This window comes from Acanthochromis polyacanthus, chromosome 15, assembly GCF_021347895.1.
Source record: "Acanthochromis polyacanthus isolate Apoly-LR-REF ecotype Palm Island chromosome 15, KAUST_Apoly_ChrSc, whole genome shotgun sequence".
Classification (NCBI taxonomy): Eukaryota; Metazoa; Chordata; class Actinopteri; family Pomacentridae; genus Acanthochromis; species Acanthochromis polyacanthus.
The window spans coordinates 8,481,402-8,503,085 of NC_067127.1; the positions used below are offsets into that span (position 1 = coordinate 8,481,402).

At 41.1% G+C, this 21,684-nt stretch overlaps 1 protein-coding gene across 2 annotated transcripts in view; it reads left to right on the forward strand.

Annotated features, from left to right (window-relative positions):
• Nucleotides 1–21,684, forward strand: part of LOC110945454 (protein kinase cGMP-dependent 1) — an 84,508-nt gene that overhangs the window by 60,115 nt on the left and 2,709 nt on the right. For both annotated transcript variants that reach the window (XM_022187048.2, XM_022187041.2), the window contains exons 6-17: nt 2,033–2,110; nt 4,021–4,115; nt 11,153–11,218; nt 13,647–13,721; nt 17,712–17,808; nt 17,920–18,059; nt 19,728–19,817; nt 20,262–20,403; nt 20,749–20,912; nt 21,135–21,257; nt 21,345–21,407; nt 21,490–21,556. In XM_022187048.2, the coding sequence (XP_022042740.1) occupies nt 2,033–2,110; nt 4,021–4,115; nt 11,153–11,218; nt 13,647–13,721; nt 17,712–17,808; nt 17,920–18,059; nt 19,728–19,817; nt 20,262–20,403; nt 20,749–20,912; nt 21,135–21,257; nt 21,345–21,407; nt 21,490–21,556 (1,200 nt within the window). The remainder of the gene's footprint in view (nt 1–2,032; nt 2,111–4,020; nt 4,116–11,152; nt 11,219–13,646; nt 13,722–17,711; nt 17,809–17,919; nt 18,060–19,727; nt 19,818–20,261; nt 20,404–20,748; nt 20,913–21,134; nt 21,258–21,344; nt 21,408–21,489; nt 21,557–21,684) is intronic.

Below are 21,684 nucleotides of genomic sequence, written 5' to 3' on the forward strand. Positions count from 1 at the left end.
GTTTTGTGTGGCAATAGTGCATTTTTGACCCATCTGCAGGCCACTTCGTTTGATGTGTTCTCCAGTATAATTTAGTTATGCAAACACTTTCTCATTTACACTTTTGATGCTGCTTATATCGCTGCTTTCAGTATTTTAAAATTACATTAAAATGTGGCCTTTTCATGCTTTTTAAGTTATTCGGTGTCTGAGAGAAGAGAAAACAGTCCAGATCCTTTTGCTTTAAGACAAAGAGGAGCATTAGTTATGTAAACACCTTTCAAGTCACTTGAATCTTAAGGCTGGAGGAATGGATTGACCATGGAGTTTTTACTTGCTTAGCCGTGTAATAAAGCAAATTAAACATTAGTTTTAAATAGATTCTTCATAGTGCATTTGAATGACTTTATAAGCAAGCACCCCTGTATTCTGTTGAGTATTATTATGGGCTACACCTGTACACAGACACATTTTAAAACATTACCTTTAATAGACACCAAAATATAGCAAAGATGGCAGCACATTCAGTGTGCCATTTGGTAAGATAGTTCACTTTATGTAGTTAACATTTTACACTACTATTCATAATGCAAAAACATCACAAGTTATGAAATTAGTCAACCCACTGCTTTCTTACATAATTTATTTGCATTTTCTTCACATAGCATTTACTTTGGGACTGGATTGTACTTTATATTTTGAAAGGGGTTCAACTTTTAATCAATATGATTGGAAAAAAAATATTTAGCCAGATCACATCATTGTATTATCACATAAAAGTGATTTATGGCTATGACTCAAAAGTGGGTTGTTCACCAGTCCTAAAGCTGGAGGTTCAAAGCCGGGCCCCACCACATGCCGAAGTGACTTTGTGCAGACACTGAGCCCCAAGTTGATCTCAGTGGAAGGCTGGTTCTTTGCATGACTCTACAGCCTGTGGTGTGTGAGTATGTGTGAATGGATGAATGAGAAGCACAATGTAAAGCACTTCGACTTAAGGAGCAATTCAGTTCAATGAGATGACTTGATTTTGACACTTTCAAGCAAGACAACCAAAAAATATAATAAAAATCTATGGCCTTACACAGAACAACCTTCACAGTGAAGGACATCGCTACTGAGGAGAGGATAAAGGTTAGCGGGAAAGTAATTTGGCACAAAGAAGACTCCTTCAGTAAAACAGTGTCAATGATGAATCTGTGAGACTAAATCAAATGGCAAATGTCAGCCACTGGATGGAATCTACTTATCATCTTAAGGAAATGTTAAGATCTTGCCTTTGCTGCAGAATTCTGTGCGTGTATGATGTATGTTAGCATTTCAAATTTGTCAGTGACTACTTGTGCTTCTCTTGCTGCGGTTCCCGAGATCATAGTGTACCGGCACATCCAGTTTTCTCCGTGGCACAAGACATATTTCACATTATATTAAGTTATGTCACATCTTACGTATGACTTCACTCTACCAGCTTCCTTGAAGCAAATGCATTTCCTAGCGAACCCTGCAGATTATTTTCGACACAAGGCATGAGTGTGGAAATGTTTTTCTGTCTATATGTACGTGAGCCTTGTGTCAGACTGACCAGTCTGGAGCAGAGGTTGCTCAGTGCATGCTGGGAAACGTTACAGCACCCACAACCCTGAGTAGCATTGCTAGGTATAGAAAATGGATTGATGGACGGATATCCTGTGTTAATTTTGCTTTTGGGAAGGAGCTGTGATTTGTCCTCATATTTGATTCTGCAGCATTCATTTATTCATTCATTTTCTTTACCTGCCTTTTCAAATTCAAGGTTGTAGACCATATCCAAGCAAGCTGTGGGTGGAGAGCAGCAAAAACACCCTGGATAGCTTGCCAGACTGCGGTTTTAACAAGAAAATAAACCTGTCTGAGATTTATCTCACTGCAGCTAATTCAGCTTTACTTCTGAAGAGTACGTTTTGTCTCTGGTGACAGTAGCTCACTGCTAATATGAGAAAGGACACAAAATAATGACAATGAGCCTCTAATCTGGTGGTCCTCTTTTCTCTTGTCTTCTCTTCTCTGCTGGCAGACACATTATGAAGATGGAGAGTACATCATCAGACAAGGGGCCAGAGGAGACACCTTCTTCATCATCAGTAAAGGAAAGGTGAGGACAGTGCCTCCAGCCTGCCACCAAAATAATCATCACTGGCATCGCAGCAAAAGACGCCTATCTTTGAAGCTAAGGGGTGGTGTTTTTGGGTGAAAGTTGGCTGTCATCAATCATCACGAGATAGAGGAGAAGACAGAAGCGCTGCCTCTTTCATCATCTCCTGCAGCAGCAATGGGAGTATCCAGAATACAGAATGGAGTCACTTTGATTTCACCTCTCAGTAATCAGCTCTGGCTTTTACACCAAACGCTGCCCTATCCTGCTTCAGTACTGTTTACAGCTTTCACATACTCATGTTTTGACACCAAGACACCTGCTACTCCTGGTTCCTCCTCATTTTCTCTCTGCCTCTTATGTTCTTCATCCTTTTTCCTGTACTTAATTTAAAACTTGCTCCAGGTCCATTTTAAGCTTCACCTGTTCATGTTTGTCCTCCACCCTCCACTACTCCCTCTTCATCTTCATCTTTTAGTCACCAAACGGAATTCTTGCTCTCAACAGTCTCTTGACTCCATGAAAGATAGAAGCGACATGCAAATTTCATTGATACTCCTTGATAGTCCTTGAAATCCAAGTGGCCTGAGATAAATTCACAGCATTTTCGAACAGTTCGCACATCCACAATGTGTCACTGTAAACGATACACTGTGTTTTCAGTCTTTTTGTTTTACTCTCCTTTGATCCCAAAAGAGTTGCAATCTACTTCACAAGGTCAGCACAGCTACACTGCACACAAGAGCACTCACATGTGGATGTAGACAGGACACACACACACACACACACACACACACACACACACACACACACACACACACACACACACACACACACACACACACACACACACACACACACACACACACACACACACACACACACACACACACACACTCCTGACCTTATCGCGCTGCTCTCTGCTCGGTTATTTCCACATCTCTCACTTTGTCTCTATCCAGATCGCAGACAGTGCACTTTGTCTAGAGGACATTCCACCAGATTTGGACGTTACACAGGATGCGCACAGTCTACCTTTTGACCTACAAGATTCAGATACACTCCCGCACACTGTCTAATTTGCAAAGAGACATTCATTGGGGCCGTATTTTGGTGTGGGAACTTCATCACGCAAATGGCACAGTAACATCGGCCTGATGAAGGTCAAACACTGAAACATCACATCAATAAATGTATCTTTGCAAGTTAGACAGCGCGCTGTAATGTGCTTGAATCTTTTGAATACGCTCGTCCTTCTCCGACGTACCTGAATCATGAAGTAGATGTGTGAAGAGTTCCTTTGGCCTCATACTTTTAATCTTCTTCATAACTCACTTCTATGCTTTATTTTTGCTCCCACAAGACCATATTAGATCATGAGAAAATACACCGTCACTCAGCTGTAGACAGCACCGAGGTGTGCCGCTGACGGTTCCACAGCTGCACCAACGGCAGAGCTGACTAATGTAGGAGGACAAGATCCTTCATTAGGCCAGACGATCATCTCCACTCACCTCTCTAAAATCTACTCAAGTGCCATCACTTTGATTTGTAAAGTCTATCCGCACAGCCGAGTGCCATCACTCACATGTCATCTGGTTAATGGAGTGGTCAGCGGCGCCTCCCAGATCCTTCACCGGGTGACAGTTACCTACGAACAGAGATATCCGCCACTCCTGTGCTTCCCCCTTGTTTGCAATAGTGTGATTCACTTTCCTCTATAGCGATTATTTACGTGGCATTTTTTTGGAATGATGTGTAAATTGCACCTTTCTATCACTCTCCTTTACTCTCCACACATCCTCACTCTGGTGCATGTGACCTCTTCTCTCTTCCCCTTTGTTCCAGATTCATCCTGTGGCACTATTCTTCCCTCTAACACTCCACCTGCATTTCTTTTCTTTTCTCAGGTTAATGTGACCAGGGAAGACTTGCCCAATGGAGAGCCTGTCTACCTCCGCAGCCTCGGAAAAGGAGACTGGTTTGGAGAGAAAGCACTGCAAGGGTAAGATTGCTCCTAATAACTCTGCCTCTTTCAATATATATCTTCTCTCTTCCATTCTTTCACTCTGTTCCTTCTAATGTTCGCTCACAAACCTGTCTGTTATATCCTTCCGCTTAATTTTAATATACGCCTTTCACTTCTAATTCACTAACAATCAACCTCCAGCTCTAATCAAACTCTCTTTTTCTACCATTTACCCTTCTTGACAACCGTAATAACTTGCAAAATGTCTGAAATCACTTGAAACCGAGCAAATGTGCGATTACACGATTAACTTGTAGCAGTTTCAGGGACATTTTGGAGGTTTGAAACTGAAATGATTTCTCTGAACCCCATTACGTTCATTAAGTTTTAGCTAATCAGAAAGAAGTTGAGCTGTCACAGAAATCCAAATCTGTGTGTGTTTTTAATCACTTCAATTTTTCTGCATTCCAAAACATATTAGGGCCAGTTTTTGATCAGTAGTTGCTGCTGATAACAGTTGAAATGAAATGATTTGTTATGTAATCACACTCCTATCTGTACAAACAGCACTCCTGTCTGGAAATGCAGCTATTTTACCTCCAGTCCTTTTTTTTGTTTTTGTTTTTGCAGAACCTACAAATAGAGCACAAACAATTACTGTGAATTGCTCGTGTTTTCTCCAGCTCTATTTTTTTCCAAAATCAAGAAAGGGAAAAAAAAAAACTGTTTCTGTACAAGTGACAGCGGAAATCCCTCACAACCACACCAAGTGACAACCCGTCTGTTCTATTTTGCACACATCTATGTCACGCAGGCAAGAAACTGCAGGGAAGAAGCCATTTATTGTGACTGGAGGTTGTTGTTTGACAGTCCCACGGTGTGCTCACAGCTTAAGACTTATTTCATTTAGACGATATAGATAATAAATGATCAATGTGCTTCTTAGATTGCTTTGTCTTTTTTTTTCTTACTTCTTGGCGGTTGCCGTAGTATTACAATATCAAGGACATCTTCACACTGTCCTTGACTGTACTGATGGATTTTCATTTCATTTTATGAAATAAGTGAGCATAATTGAGGTTACAAACCAACAGCAGCTTATGCTGATGGAGACATACATGGAATAAGCGCATATAAAGCAAGAGCACACAGTCCCCATTGTTACACACCTCTGTACTGTGCAAGTCTGTGCCAGGATCTTGTCGTCATCGCTGCGAAGATGTACTGAGACAAGTTTAAAGTAACCATGCCATATATATTTAAGGGATCAAATGATTCATGTCCACTGCTTTGACATTTGGTGCCATCTCGGCATACTTTCACTTCAAGAACACTTCACTGTTATATTTTATGTAGCTTCTGGCATCAAAGTCTTTGCTCTGTAGGGATATTTTTACCCTGCTGTTTGTACTGTCTTGTCACGGCTGTGCCCCTCCATGGACAATGTATTATTTAAACAGGAGTATGCAGATGGAAAATAGTCTGAAGTGTATTATGTCTGTGAGGGTCAGATAGAAAGAGAGGACATAATGCACTGCTGTGCACATTTGAATGTGTGCATGCACATAGGCAGCAGTGTGAATGTAAAAATAATGCAGACATCGCCATCTTGTGGCTGCTGCATGTAAAAGCCACCTCAACTGAGCTCTCGAATTCTAAGCACTTTACAGAAGAGGTTACATTATGATTAGACTTTAGTTCAACAAATGCTGCATCTTGTGGGAAATTAATCCCATGTACTGCCCAAAGTATCATGTTTATTTTCAGAAGGTATACTCTAGATGCTGGATGTGATGTTCAGGCAACAGCTGGAAGTGCACAGATGGCAGGGCTTTGCCCATATGTTAAAGCTAATGACTATAGGTTATAAAAGATGACAGAGCATTAAAATGCATGTGGGACATGTGAAGCATGGGAAGCTTGATCTCCTGGCAGTAGGAGGAGTACGATGTTCCAAAAAGAAATGCGATCTTTTTACATTAATGAGGCGTAGCAATGTGCTGTTTGATGAATGAGAGTATGGCACAAAGTGCTAATTTATAAAGGATCCAGCTTCTCTGTGTCTAATGTGTTGAGCTATTTAAATTTTCCAAGAATTCAGTCATTTCTTGTAAATGCAAATTAACTTAAAGGGTAAAAACATGTTGATGACTCTGGATGCGGCATTAGCTTTAACGTAAACATACAGCACACATGTCCTTAAAATATGGCTACATCTATATATTTGTTATGTTTTCTGGAATAAATACTGAAATAGTGTAATTGTGCAGTTTAGAAACTTCCTCAAAGCACTATCAAGAGCATCTCATGCTTTGTTTAATCAAGGAAACCAGATCTTTTGTACAACAAAGTGCTCTCCCTATTTCAGTGTCCATTCGCTATTATCGTCATCCGTTGTCATAAACACCGTCTTGCAGTGTCTTGAGTGCGAGAGGCTTATTCAGCTACACCTTTGATGGTCAAGCATGTCTCACAAATTTAAATGATGGAGGTGCTAGCCATCTTCGAAGCCAGGCTTTTGATCAGAGGGCTCTTCTGTAGGCCCATCTTTCTAATTAGGAGTTAACTGTGGGTGTCCTTGCTCATGAAACTCAATAGCCTCTACTCAAAGGCTACTCTGTCCATCTGAAGACATTGCCTTTGATCTGCGAGAACAATATATTTACAAATCAAAGTCTCCTGCCAGCCATAATGGTTTGTTAGAGCTTGTGCGAGTGCTGGTGTGTGATATGTGCACATTAAAGCAGCCGAAGAAGGCTCAGATGACACGTTTTCTCCACAGGGTTTTTATATGTATAGAACTGAATGAATTCTATGACATATATGCGCCTCCTCCCAATAAGCGGATGTTCCAGGAAAGATACACTTCCAAACTGATGTGCTGTTTGTAACCAGCAAAATATCTAATGTCAAATTCTTTCCAGCAGGGTGACGTGTGAACTTTTGGACTAGATTTGTTATTAGCACAATGTGTGCCCTGGCCTGCTATCTGAGTGTGTTTTGTGTAGGTTCGCTTGTGGGGATGTTCTAGTTCAGAGGCTTGGGGGTGATGCTTTAAAAAAAATAGAATAAAACCTTCAGATGGCAGTGACACCAATGTGATTGGTGTCAGTGTCAGAGCAGAACACCTTCAAAGCAACAATAGCACCCTGATAAATCACCTTGAGAGCTGGTGTTAGTGTTGCCACAGGTCTAATGAGATAACAAAGGTGGTCATGCTTGAGACATAACGCTGTCTGGTCCTGACTGAAACTATTTCAACCATAACTAGATGGATTGCACACCTGAAATCATTATTTTAGTGCCACAATAAGGATCACATGTGGGAGTGAAATGCTTCAACAAGCACTGGATGAATCACCATGAAATCTGGAACACACTTTTCTGACTCCCTCAAGATGAATTACTTGAGCTTTTTGTAATCCGTCAACTTTTTATGTAGCGCCATTATTTTAATTAGCATTTTTGCTATTTTTTTTTGGTTGCAAAATTAGCACTGCCATCAGCCTCGGTTGAACTTTGCATTCTCTAAAATTTTAGCAAATGCTATGGCAGCTTGCTAACACACTTAGAACTGACCACCATTATGTTTGTTAATCATAGGTATGTTAAAGCTGCCATCTCAGTGCAGCATCTCACAGCTGCTTGTTTTCTGGTCTTCGCACTTGCACATATTTTTTTGGCCCATGTAGCCCACACCTGGTTGACATTACACCGGGCTGCATCGCAAGCTGAACACGAATCAACACATTTTTCAGAATGGCCTTAATTTTTTGCTGATGTTTTCCTTCCTGCAAAAGATCAACAACAATGCCGACCCTCTCAGTCCTACCACAGCTGTATAGAATCATCTCTTTCCTCACTCCAAGCCATACCCGCAGCCTTTTAATAGCTCATCCCCTCTAGTCACAGCTTCAGCTTCTGCCATTTGCTGTTAACAAGTCTGTATATTTTACATTCCTGCTTTATATTCCTGCTTGCATCCTGTGTATATTCTACATTCCTTTAAAGCATACCTTCGATTTTTATACTGCTGAATACTTTGCTTTATGCAGCTAGTGGCTCTCAGTAGATGCCACTACAGCATTAAAATCAAGTACCAAAGATCTGAAGTTTCTCTGAAGTCTGTTCTGGAAGTACGCAAAGTTGTTGTATAGCAATGCAGCTATGAAGAGGGACTGCTCGATGAATTTCCCACAGGCTGAAAATTTTATTTTGGGTGTTGGAATCCAAGGAGAGTTGAGAGCTGCTGAAAACAGAGTTAGGCTTTGACAGTCAGCTACAGTTAGATCCCTGAATTTACAAAATAACTAACAAGTTGAAGAGAATGCTGGTTCTGTAGACTGATTTCTCTACTGCCGAGATTTCACATGATGAAAAAACTGTTTATTTTAAGACAGGCCACAAAAATGTATTCTTTACATAAAACACAAAGCTCAGACATGTCAGACTTTCTTAATTAACTTTGTTAGAATAACTATAAAAGGACCATATTGTCTATGATTGGTCTTTTTTAATGATACAGCTTATTGCTGAAATAGTTTTTAAAAAGTCGATGAATGCACTAATATGGAAATGTTTCAGGGAAACCTTTTCTGTCTTTAGCTGAAATCAGTGGATGCCTAGAATAGAAGGCAAATATATTCAGAAATGAAAAATGTTCGCTATTCCCTGGAAACAGTTCATACTTTCCAGTAAAGTGGAAAATGTACAACTTGTACTGAATGGTAATTAGCTGCACAAACACTTGCGGAGTCATTTTACTCAACTACTTTGATATTAACCCTTGAAATTTCAGTTATCCAGGGGCCCGTTTTCAAGAAATTTGCATCAAGGAAGCTGTGACTTTGAACATGAGATCATCTTCTCTCATGTTAATTTTGGCACTTTTAACTCAAAGGAAAATTACACTTGCGAGCCTTGCGTGGCCATGGGAGAGGACGGCAGAGCAATCTTTTGTGAAACTGATTGCTGGCAACAATCGTGATCTGTGTGCAAGTAGCACTTACAAATTGCGTCTGTAAAACAGCCCCTTTAATCCACCCGAATACGCCTCAGTCGCAGAATTAAAGCACAGATCGTTAGCTGTGTCCTGCTGCCGCCCCTTGTTCTTGCCCCAGTCCTGACCCCGACTTTACTTTGCTCCCTGTTGCCCATCGCTACTGCCCCTCTTAGCCTCCGAGCATACGTTATTTTCATAACCCCCTTCCTGGGACACCAGATCGCTGTCCAATTACCATGTTCATTTCAACCATCTACTGGAAATCAACACCACAGGTTCCTGTGTAAGTCCAAAGGGCATTCCAGACACAGCATGCAGCTGCTTTTAGTGCGTCTGTGCTTGTGCATGCGTGTGTGTACGTCCCTTTTCCAATGCATTTCTTTTTGTTGTGCAGCAATTAACAAGCGCAGAGCCATCTTTGGCTCGGTGGATGACTTCAGCTCGGCGAATGAATCACACTGACAGATATTGTTTAATGATTGTGTTTCACGCGGAACATCGCTAGTATCACTGCCATGGCACACTAAGTTGTTTTCCTCGGCTACAGTCGGAGACAGGTGTAACAAGCTTCTCTCTAATATGAAACTCTTGAAGGCTCTTGAGGATGAATCATGCTTACATAACCACTCTTTCAATATAGCCTCAAGCGTGACACTGTTTTGTTGTATCTCCATGGCTAGTGAATGCCACAAACACTGCACACTTTCTGTCATGAGGCAAATGAACTCATGCAGCAGATTGTCGTTGTTGCTCATCAACAATGAGTGTGAAATATGTGTGCGTGCCTCATGAGTTGATTTGTAAACATCTACTATTAGAAAATATGATGTAAAATCTGATAAAGTTAACCGCAACATTATCGAAAGTAGTTTTGATGCTTGGCAGTCGTGAATTCTCAGTTACTGTTCGGTCACACATTAAACTGGTTAACAACACTTTAAGTATGTCGGAGTAAGTGGTATTGGATAGTGTTGTGGGCAAACAGAGGCACAGCTGAAGCAAGAGGTTTGCCAGAGTATTATGCTAAGAGCATAAATGCAGGTCAGAGGAGCTTATTTGAAATGAATGAAATACTGTATGTGCTACACTAAATAGAGGGCCACAATAGTCATCTGTTAATATATCCTTTGTGGCTGTCAAACACTGCATCCTCTCCTCTGTGGTCCTCACCTTCCAAATTTTGTTGTTCCCCCACCAGCTGTGACCTTTATTCAAAGGGGTCAGCAGAAAGAGTGAGGCAGTGTGTGTCTGCGTGTGCGCATGAGGCCGTGCACGAGGAGGGGGTTGGCACATGCGAGTTGAAACGGCATGAGGAGGACTTGTCACCTCAGTTCATTGAAATAGGTTGGCATATGTCTATTCAGATCAGACACAGACAGTGATTGTCAGTTACTGCTGCGCTTCGGCTGAATTGAATCAGCTCTTTTTAAATTGAGAACAGAAAGGCCCGTTTTAGCTTTTGATTTGCACCCCATCGGGATATTAAGCTCATCCTATAAACTGAAGCTTTTTCCTCCTTTTTAAAAATGATAGTGCATGAAATAATCTGCTTATGGGACACCCGCCGAAGAATTTCCTGTCTTTTTGTAATATTTTAGTTTGCGTTCCAGCGGATGACACTACAATTGTATTGGAAGTTTATATACAAGTGCTACACGAGGTGCCTTTTGTTGGAGGGCTGCCCTGGGCATTGCGCTGGCTCGGAGTTAAAGCTTACTCCGGTGGGACTCTGTGTGCAGGAAATCTTTCACAGTGAAGGATGGAATCTTGGGATACCGACTCCGAGGATTCATGCGACTGGGGCGACTCTTCTGTAGAAGCATCATCATCAGAAGAAGATGAATTCGATGTCAAATTTAATAAAGAGTAATGCCAATCCTGCAGTGATGTGTGTTGCCTGTGGAAAGTGATGTTTTTGTTGTATGTCGGTTTCATGTATGGAGGGGATGGAGTTGAATAAGACATGACTAAGTGTTAAGCTTTAGCTGTGTCCATCCTCACTGTGATCACTGGATGAGGTGTTTTAGTTTTGCTGCTGCGCCTAATTATGTTGTGCTTCCTTTTTTTCTAGGGAGGACATCAGGACAGCCAGCGTCATTGCAGCAGAGGCAGTTACCTGTCTAGTCATCGATCGAGAGTGAGTATCAATAAAATGAATCCCCAAAGAACTTAAAGGCTGTTCCAGACAGGCAATCTTTTCTCTTCTTTTTTAGCTTTAAAAAATGAACGTCACCAGTGGCTAAAGAAGTCGATGAATAGATCAATGAAGGCAAAACTAGCCCATAAATTCTGCTTTGCTCATGATGTCACTATTACTGAGCCGACAACATGACAAACACACTTTTACACCTTTTCGGGTGAACACAACGCATTTACACATCCCTGCTTTTAGTTTATAAACTCGACAAAAAAGTAAAAAAATCCTTTTTATTGTTTGTATTATCAAAAATTACCTTAGCTTGTATATAACCAGTGGGTTTGCTACAATCGTTCTTAGTCTAGTATGACCAGTTTATGGTTGCTAATGTAATTTTAGAAAGATATTAATGTATATCAGATGTTATTTAGTACATCTGATAACTTCAGACTCCCCCCCCTTTTTTTTTCCAACGTAACGTTGCATTTTTAATGAAGTGAAATTGTCCCTTACGGCTACACTGATCATCTGTCAGCCAAAGTTAGATAGTCTTTAAGCTTTAATTAGCTGCTCACAAAGTTAGAGTTTTAATCATTACCTTAAGTCTGCTGATTGATCCCTCTTCTATGCTCCTGCCTCACCTAATTTTCATGTAAATGCTTTCTATACACAGGTGCAGAAACAAAAAAAAACTCATGCGATTTGGATTTCTTTGTTAAATGATGTCAGGCAACCAGGTGTAAAACTTTTTCCTAAATCCAGCTTTAGCAAATAATTCCAGTGCATGCTAGATTTTATGCAGGAATCTATAAAGAAAGGCTGCTGTTTCACTTTATCAGGATATTATCAGAGAGCAGAATCGCAATGTTCAGCTCCACAGTAATCTCAGTTTAAACATGCTCCATTTCCGTGTTATTACAGTAATGCGTTTTGACATGTTATTCCAATGTTTTGAAAAGTTCCGCTTAAAAGAAGTAATGTGGCTCCAAGAAAAGTTCATAACAGGTTACTATCTAAGGAAACGGCTAGTCTCTGAGCATCTCTGTGTCTAGCATTAAGTCCTGTGGTGAAAATAGAGAGAACAGACGGGTTGGGCACGGGGAGGAGACGGTATCAGCTTACCCAGGGCCTCCCTTTGGCCTCAGGGAACACGACAGGCACAAATGGGTCATCCTCACAGCTAGCAGTGGGGATCGTGAGTGAGCCATTCAGCACAGGTGATTGCTGCTGCTTTTTGTGCAAGCAGCTAAATGCTGTCGCAGCCCACGTAGCTGCTTCAGTGTGTCTCTGTGTGCGTAATCCAGCCAGACTAGTTTCGGTACAAGATATTTGGTTAAAACTTTGCTTTTCTGTACATTCATTTACCATCCATCCCATGCATGTTTTGAAATGAAACAGTGCCGCTTTTAAGAGGGAAGATGAGTTTAATTGTAGGAGCCATGGGAAAGAAACATCAAACAGAAAGAAGCAAGCAGCAGGGAGTCCTTCCAATAGAAAGGCAAACATTTAAAGAAAAGCTCGGCTCAGAAACAGGCCTGGCTTAGAGGCATTATGGTCTCAACAGGAGAAAACAGCAGATGCATCGGCTCTTCTGGCTGACAGCTTGATGAGCCTTGCCTGAAAACTGTCTCGGCTAGTTGTTCTTCCAGGATGTTTGGAGTCTTTTGCATAGGCAGTCGTACTTCAGACGGAAATGAGCCGGCGCACGGGTGTTATTTTTCATGTTGCAGATCTCCCCGCGGGTGCAAGCATGGAAGATTTCATTTCATTTAGTGTATTATGTAGCTTATTATTCCTCAGTTAACATCTCGTCATAGTCTTTCTTTAACTTTCATACCCTCTGTTGTCAAACTAATGAGAATTCAAAGATTAATTCTGATTTTTGTCGCAGTTTTAACTATTAAGGCGTGAAAAGAGCATCATCACACTGTTCTGTTTCAGTTGCGTCAACGACTTTGCTAACTACTGAAAAAGACATTGTCATGGGAATTGTATCTCTAATGATAACTTTTATAATATTCAGTGACTTCTTTATCACTTAGCACAGTATGTTTGTATTCTATAATTCATTCAATAAGAAAAATTATGCACAGTCTCGCCCACCATCTGCTATCACACTGTTTTACACCTCTTCGGGGTAGCTCTATCTTCTCGTCTGTCTTCTCATCTGTGAGTTTTTGAGGCTTGTCTCTAAAAGCAGACTGATGAATATTTAATAGGAACTGGCAGTGTTTTTTTATGACAGTCTGGTCATACATTGCACCAGCTTCTTATACGGATCGCCTGCAGTGTACAAGCCGCTTTAGTCCTTATAACCATAAGCTGTTCATTCATTACATATGGTGCTTGTACGTATGTATTACAATGATTAGAATGGAGATTTTTGAATACAGCAGCTTTTAACACTTGTTGTGTGTGTGTTTTTCAGTTCATTCAAGCACCTGATTGGAGGTTTGGAAGATGTGTCCAGTAAAGGTCACGAGGATGCTGACGCCAAAGCCAAGTAAGACAAATACCAATTATTGTTATGCCAGAGTTAATTAAAATTTCCACTCTGCAAATGTCTCTTACAGCTTTGTGCTTCAGGTTGATTGTTGTTTTGTTCTTTTTGTTTTAATTAGTTAATTTCGCTTTCAATTTTCACTCTCCTCAAACTTATCGTGACTGCCCAGCCGCTGCTATGTTTCATAAAGAAGCATGCTCTGGGCCAGCTGTTAATTCTCAGTGCCTTTAGGCGTGTTACATAACAAGACAATACCCGGGTGGCAACCCAGGAAGCAGAGGCCATGACCTCCGCCTCTATTTCTGGAGGAATTAATACATACTCTATTTATTGTAACTATAGAAACAAGAGAATAGCATTCACGAAGGCGCAGGGCATCTTGGGGTTCATTCAGTCATCTACTAGCATAATCTGATACCTCGTTCACTCTACGCTATGGTGTGATTCAAGGTGAGGAGAAACGAGAGCCCAGTAATGACAGATTACATGGAGCGAGAGAGCTGAAAGAGCTCATCTGATATGTAGATAGATAGCCGGAGTGAAGACAGACAGTGAGAGAACAAGACGGGTGACAAAGCAGACAAGACTTCTGTCCGATGCTTTGGATTTCCAGCTGACTGCGGAGAGTGCCAGTCATCATTTGCAAGTCAGTGGCATTTAGTCAGCAAAGAGCAGAACATAACACCAGTTACTCAGTTGAAAGGAGGCAGCGGGAGAAAAGAAAGAGAAGATGGGTTTAATGTGGGTGCAGTGGCTTACTTCAGGCATTCATCCCTGGGCACTTTTCCCCCCTTATGGCTCACTCAAGAAACCTGCATTTTGATTTCATGTAAAGGAGGAAGAAGTCATACTTCTGCGTGGCTATCATCAGTTATCTTATCATCAACCCTATTCTCTCCCTCAGCGCTTCACCCCAAAATAGCACTATTCATTCCCTCTGCTCCCTCAAACCTGTCTCATCAAAGCCGTTTTCACCCTGATTAAGGTAGCTCTCCCTATCGTGTGCGCTCCCCACCCAGCAGGGCACATTTGTTTCGTTGTGAGGAAACGCCTCAGTCAGGATCCCCGATGATGGAAACTATCTCTAATTGGTCACAGCGGATGAGCAGATTTCAACAGTACTGTAGCTACACAGCAAACTACAGCTGTTCTTTGACGTTGACAGGTCTTTTGTTCTGCGACTACCTACCTGCTTTACACACTGTTTTTGATCAAGCTGGTGCTTCTCTCTGCAGGAGAAGCACAAATACATCCATCTCACTTCACTTTCTACCTGCAGAAAAACTGCTATTTTGTTTATTCAAGTCTGTAGGTAAGAGAAAAATATTTCAAGACTGTAATTATGTCTAATTAAATTTCCTGGAGGTCTGTATGTGCACGTCATCTCAACCACTGATTGTCTTATTAAGGGATAAATGCCCTAAGGCACTCATTTCTCCTCGTTGCTCAAATTAAGAAAAGCCATTCACACTGTGCTCGGATCGGTTAACACCTGCTTTCATTCTCGACTTTTTTTGTGCTGAAATCGGTCTGTCCTTTCAAACTGCTCCACATTAGACTTCCACTTACTATACAGCAGTAATTCAGGCCCATCCAGCATGACAAAAAGCCATTTATGACTGAAGATTGATGAGAAAATATGACCCGGTATGACTCAGCATGCCCAATGTCTTTTGAACAAGTGTAGAAGTTCAATGGGCAGAAATTGCTCGTAAATAAAAGTGGCATTTAAGGAGAGTCAGGTTTAAGGTCAGAAGTGCTTTCCTCTCTTCTCACTGCTCCCTTGAGTCAGGCTAGACCAAGAAGAACTAGAGCAAAGTAAATGAGGATAATAGTGCGCACACACACACACACACACACACACACACACACGCAAACAGTTACACACATGGGGATTGCATCATTTTTATGACCTCATCCGTTCAGTGATACAGATTATCACCCACCGGGGTGCTACTTGACCTGCACAAGAACACTTTGTATTGCAGTGCCGGTAATAGGCTCGCCGGATATCAGGAAGAAGTAACGTGTTGTTTCAGAGCCATGTGGGAGGCCTTGAAATGCATATACTGTGTAACTAACCAGGATTACGTTACAGTGCTGGATGCAGCTGAGCTCTGTGTTTATTCAAGGTCATGGTTTAGACATCTATTTAAGGTGGTTCGAGTCCCACTGGATCTGCTCACCAGTATCACGTTCCAGTTTCCGACATCTCACGCCTCGGTTATGGACATAGACGAGTATTGTCTTCTGCTGAGAAAATCTGTATCTGTGTTGGTTTTTCTGCTTCATTAATTATCTCCACTATTCATCAACTCCCACAGAAGCAATGTGTCCTTGGTTGAAATAGACTCGGTGCATTCATTACAGTGAAATGACTGGTTTCAAGGTTGTCCTGTTTTACTCACTTAAAGGAGAAATTAATCTTTTGTACACAATAGATTACATGTCTTTTTCTCTATTGCCTGTGCATTTTTCTGAACATAAAAATGTATTTTGTGGCTCAGCTTCGAGTGGCACAGAGTTTCAGTTCTTCTGTTTCTGATAGTTGCTCCTTATGCTGCCATCTGCTGGTTAAATAATGCTATTACTAATCAATCTTCTTAAGCCCTTCACAATGTAAAATTATCCCCCTAGTTTTGATCCCTTTATATCTTGACAGAATTTGCAAAACCTCCTTCATTAACAGGACCAGAGCGTATCATGTTCGGTACTCATCGTGTGTGTCTTCAGTGTTGGTCACCTTGACCTTATTAATAATCCTGCCTCACACACAGTAATTCATACACTCTCCGTTTCTTCTCACCGTCCTTTTCTTAAGTAGAGATCACTTTGGGATTTAGAGTGTTTTCTGGGCCAGGTTCCAGAGGAGGGGAGGGGAGCGAAAGATGAAAGGATCACCTGTAAATCTCAAATGATAGTAGTAGTTCCTATATACACACACAAATAAACGGTGAGTGTCCTAGTAACCTGATGTGTTTCTGAGAAACACTGTGCTCGGTAACCTGCCAACACGTGCCACCACAATGTCCACTGGCATGTGGCTCAGGGAAAAAGGTTTAATTGTTCTGGCTTGCAGTTAGTTTAACTGATGTCTCTGATGCATCTGAAAGAGGTGAATTTCTCTTTTAATGTCTGAGACTGCCACATAACCAAGGATCAAGTGAGGCATAAGTAACACATTCCTATGGCACTATGGTCACAAATGGGAGCAATTCCTTAACTTACTTTTGTGTAAATAAACTTAAAAATCCCTGCTGCTCAATAAAGGAAAACTGCTGACTTACCTAAACAAGACTTCCTTATTGGTAGTTTTGGATAAATGCCCGTCTACTGGCATACAGCAGCACCATTTTTGTGAGGAAAAAAAAAGGCATGACGTAGAAGCGATACTCGATTCTGAGTGACCCAGAAAGGCCAGTCCGCACTCAGATCTGTCCTAAGCCCACTGATCCAGAGACTGAGCTGATGAAACTCTGTCTGGATCAAACAATAACTAGAGAAGACACGGGGCATCTGGGGATAAGGCATGGACACGTGGAAACAATCTCTGCTGCCAGCATGTGCAGGTCAGCAATGGCATGTTGTGGTAGTCAGTGACAGAGCCAAGGCAGGTCTTCAGAGCCAGCTGAGCAGCGAGCGGCCTGTGTGATGGATATCCCATCTTTATTCTTTCCTATCAAGAATGGGGACAGGCTGGGGACAGTTAGTCTGTGTTCAAAGAGAGGTCAGAGCCGTTTGCCAGAGCACTAAACTCCAACACATCCTGTTCATGTGTTCATATTTATACACTCCACATCCTCAATAACATCCTTGATAGATTACTATGAGTTAAATCCTCTAAGATTTGCAAACAAATGAGCTCAAGGAGAGACGGATATTTTGTCTCAGGTTGTTGAAAGTGGATTATATGTTCTTTCATCCTTCATCTCATCTCTAATCCTTTTCCGATTTTTTCTTTCCCCCTCATTTTTTCCCCTGGCACCACAGGTATGAAGCAGAGAATGCATTTTTCTTCAATCTCAATCTAGCTGACTTCAACATCATCGACACTCTGGGTGTTGGTGGCTTTGGACGTGTTGAGCTGGTATGTGGCACTGCACTGTAACACTAAACCATATACGTACTTATTCATCTTTGCAGTTCATGTGTAACCTGACTTTTGAATTTTTATTTCTTGCTGTCCTTCTTGCTGCAGGTTCAGCTCAAGAGCGATGAGAACAAAACGTTTGCCATGAAAATCCTGAAAAAGCGACACATTGTCGACACGAGACAGCAGGAGCACATTCGTTCAGAGAAACTCATCATGCAAGAAGCCCACTCTGACTTCATTGTTAGGTACAACCCCCTGAACAACCTCCTTCAAAAGCTATGCAAATAATTACACTGAATATGCCACGGATATCCTGAGGACCAATGCTTTATTACCTCAGAGCCAGAAGGACCTGGATTTAAATATTAGGTTTTTCTTAGTGGGACTTGCAGTACTTGCTCTTCTTAACAAAGGTTTTCTTCCATAGACAACAAACATAAGCGTAATATGAAAAGGTTAAATGATTCCAAATTGCACCATCTTGCAAAAACAGACAGGCTACCTAGACTCCACTGAAAAAGTGCAACCTTAGGGCAACCAAAGTCAGATTACCTGTGACCACTGCAACAAAAAGTCAGAACTCATATAATTTCCAATCAAGGCCAATTGCAAGAACATGGTTATGAAAAGACCACAAATTTCTTAATTGTAGCCTGTCTTGTATCTAATGTAACATGGCTTGATGTGGTAAAAAAGGCTGCCTGAGCAATTAAGAAACCAGATTGTGACACTTCATAACGATGAGAGAAAGTACACGAGGATCAGCAGCAGGCTTCTGAGCATAAGCCAAATCACAGCTTCTGCAGTGGTAAGAAGGTTTAGGTAGAGCCATGCTACCAATAACAGATGGTTCACTAGTCATCCTCGAATAATGACGCCACGCTCCATTTGCTATTTATTAAGTGCTTCTGACTTGAGGCATGAGGATTGGCCGTGGAAAATGGTGCTTCAGTGACCGCTCAGACACTGCGAAGGACATTGCATGGAGTCAGTCTCCAAGGATGGTGTCCAAAAAGAAAACCATTGCTAACAAAATGGCACAAAACAGCAAGATCAAAATTTGCCAGAAAACGGGAAAAGAAGGAGGATGAATGTTGGCAGCACATTCTTTGGTGAGACGAAAACCAAAATAAATTTGCTTGGATCACGCTGGGTCCAGCTTGCTTGGAATGGGCCTGGCCAGGACCACCACAGTGACTGCATAATGCTGACTGAGAAACATGAGGGTGAGAGTGTGCTGATATGGGACTGCAGAAGGTAGAGGAGAAGCTGCCAGTTGTAGATGGCGCTGTGAATGCAAGTTTGCTTTCTAAAATACTAAAAGAAAAGGTGATTCTCAGTTTCAAGATGCTTTGCGGGGGAGATATTTACCTACATCATTGGTTTTAAAATAAGAAATTTTTGAAAAACTTGGCCTGGGTAAGGACTTAAATCCAAATAAATACCTTTGGAGTATTTAAAACATGTTACTAATATTGCACAGAGGTTGTACTTAGTTTGGTTGTGTACTATGTGGAAACAGTCTGCATGAGGTGCAGAATTAATGTATTAGTCAGTACGAGTATGTGGCTACCTGTGATGCAGACATGTTTCTTAGAATCTCTTTCCAGATTAAGTAGTTTTAAGTTGTAGTAATAACAAACAGCTTTATTTCTACCCTTTATCTCTATATAGTGTTAGATATCAATAACTGAAGTATTTTAATCTTACATTCAGTTCAATATGTACAGTTTAATGCTTTTGCAATTTTGAATTTTGATGTACCGTGCACAAATGGGTGAGAGTGTGCAACAACGTTTCTTTTAAGTTTGTTTCTCCCCACATCAAGGAATTGTTTGTCTCCAGCACAGTTAGATATTTAAGTACTTGGAGGCAGCTGTCTAAGATAAACAAACACTGCTGTTTGTTTTCAGACTCTATAGAACCTTCAAGGACAGCAAGTACCTCTACATGTTGATGGAAGCGTGTTTAGGAGGAGAACTGTGGACCATTCTTCGAGACCGGTAAGCTCCATTTTTCCAGATCAGCTAAAAGTGATTTGTGTCATACAGGTAAAAGTAGTGAAACGATCTTTGAGCCATGCTCTTGTCCAAGTTTTCCATTGCTTTTGTATCTACACAACTTTTAATGGATCCGGATTGTCATTACACATTTTATTCTTTTACACAATTTAGAAATTTGTATCTTAACAAAGACGTTTGAAGCAGTACAACAATAGCTCTCTAGTCATATTACTGGCATGCGTGGTTAGAATATTAAATCATGTGGTGAATTTGAACAAAAAACTAAATGGAAATCTGTCACATTCACTCTAGGCCTCTGAACCTCATTGTTGGCCTAAGAAAAGTTTAATAATTGGACTATTACACTTGTCTGCTACCAGTCCTTATCTGCAGCTTTACTCATTTTATTCAGTTCAGCTCTGTTTTTTTCTACTGTGTTTCCAGGGGTTCATTTGAGGACTCAACCACCAGGTTTTACACAGCCTGTGTGGTGGAGGCTTTTGCTTATCTGCATTCCAAAGGTATCATCTACAGAGACCTTAAACCAGAGAACCTTATATTGGACCACAGGGGTTACGCCAAACTGGTAAGAAACCAAGATGGAACCATCGCCCCCCCAAAAATATCTAAATTGGACCATTTGTGTTGACTTTGAAAAGACCGAAATACAAGAAACAAAAGAAATGCCATCTGTTTCTGATGTTAAAAGGAAATGTCAAACACATTTTAAACCTGGCATTTTGGGCTGTTTGAGCTCTTTCTATCCATTATGCCAAAGCCACTAATGCTACTGTTTCAGTCTTCAGCAAGATGACACATAAGAATAAACGTGATTGGATACAAATAAGGATTGATATGAAGTGGTTAAAAATTCAAAGTTGATTTTACACAACTGAGAAAAATCTGCCTATACAACCTTCCTTCTCTTCAGGTGGACTTTGGCTTTGCCAAGAAGATCGGATTTGGCAAGAAAACGTGGACCTTCTGTGGGACACCGGAGTATGTAGCACCAGAGATCATTCTGAACAAGGGCCACGACATCTCAGCCGACTACTGGTCTCTAGGAATCCTCATGTTTGAGCTCTTAACTGGCAGGTACACACAAGCCCGGGCATGTCCATAAGAACTTGTTTATAAGGAATTCCTGGTGATGGCGTATATGCTACCTCACAAAGCTCTTTCCAAAGGAGGTGATAAATTCTAGTGTACCTGTTTAGTGCACAAGCAAACACTTTAATCATACATGATTAAGTTCTTGTTAGAGGAAAATTGCCCATAGTTACACACTGAACTAATGTTTTTGTCCTCTGTTATTAGTCCTCCATTTTCTGGCCCTGATCCCATGAAAACCTACAATATCATCCTGAGAGGCATCGACATGATTGAATTTCCAAAGAAAATTACCAAAAATGCTGCCAACCTAATCAAAAAGCTATGCAGGTAAGTGCCTGTAGCAGTTCAGCTGACAGTATTTCAGTTAAGTCCTCTCTATGTGGAATAATTTGCTGTTTTCTTCTTCTGCATCAGGGATAATCCTTCTGAAAGACTGGGAAACTTGAAAAACGGTGTCAAAGACATCCAAAAGCACAAGTAAGGACATTTATGAGTGAATGTAATAGTTTTGTTCATTTGTTTCTCTTCATTGTGTAATATGATGCTGTTTTTGCTTTAGATGGTTCGAGGGCTTTAACTGGGAGGGTTTGAAGAAGGGGACATTGACACCTCCTATTATCCCTAATGTAAGTGCACACTGCTGACAGCCTCAGTCAGTACATATTTCCCCCCCAACTACTCTTTTGTAGTCAGTCACACCCTCAAAATCCATTCAATGTTGTGACTGTTTGATTTGTTCTTTTGTCTTTCGAAC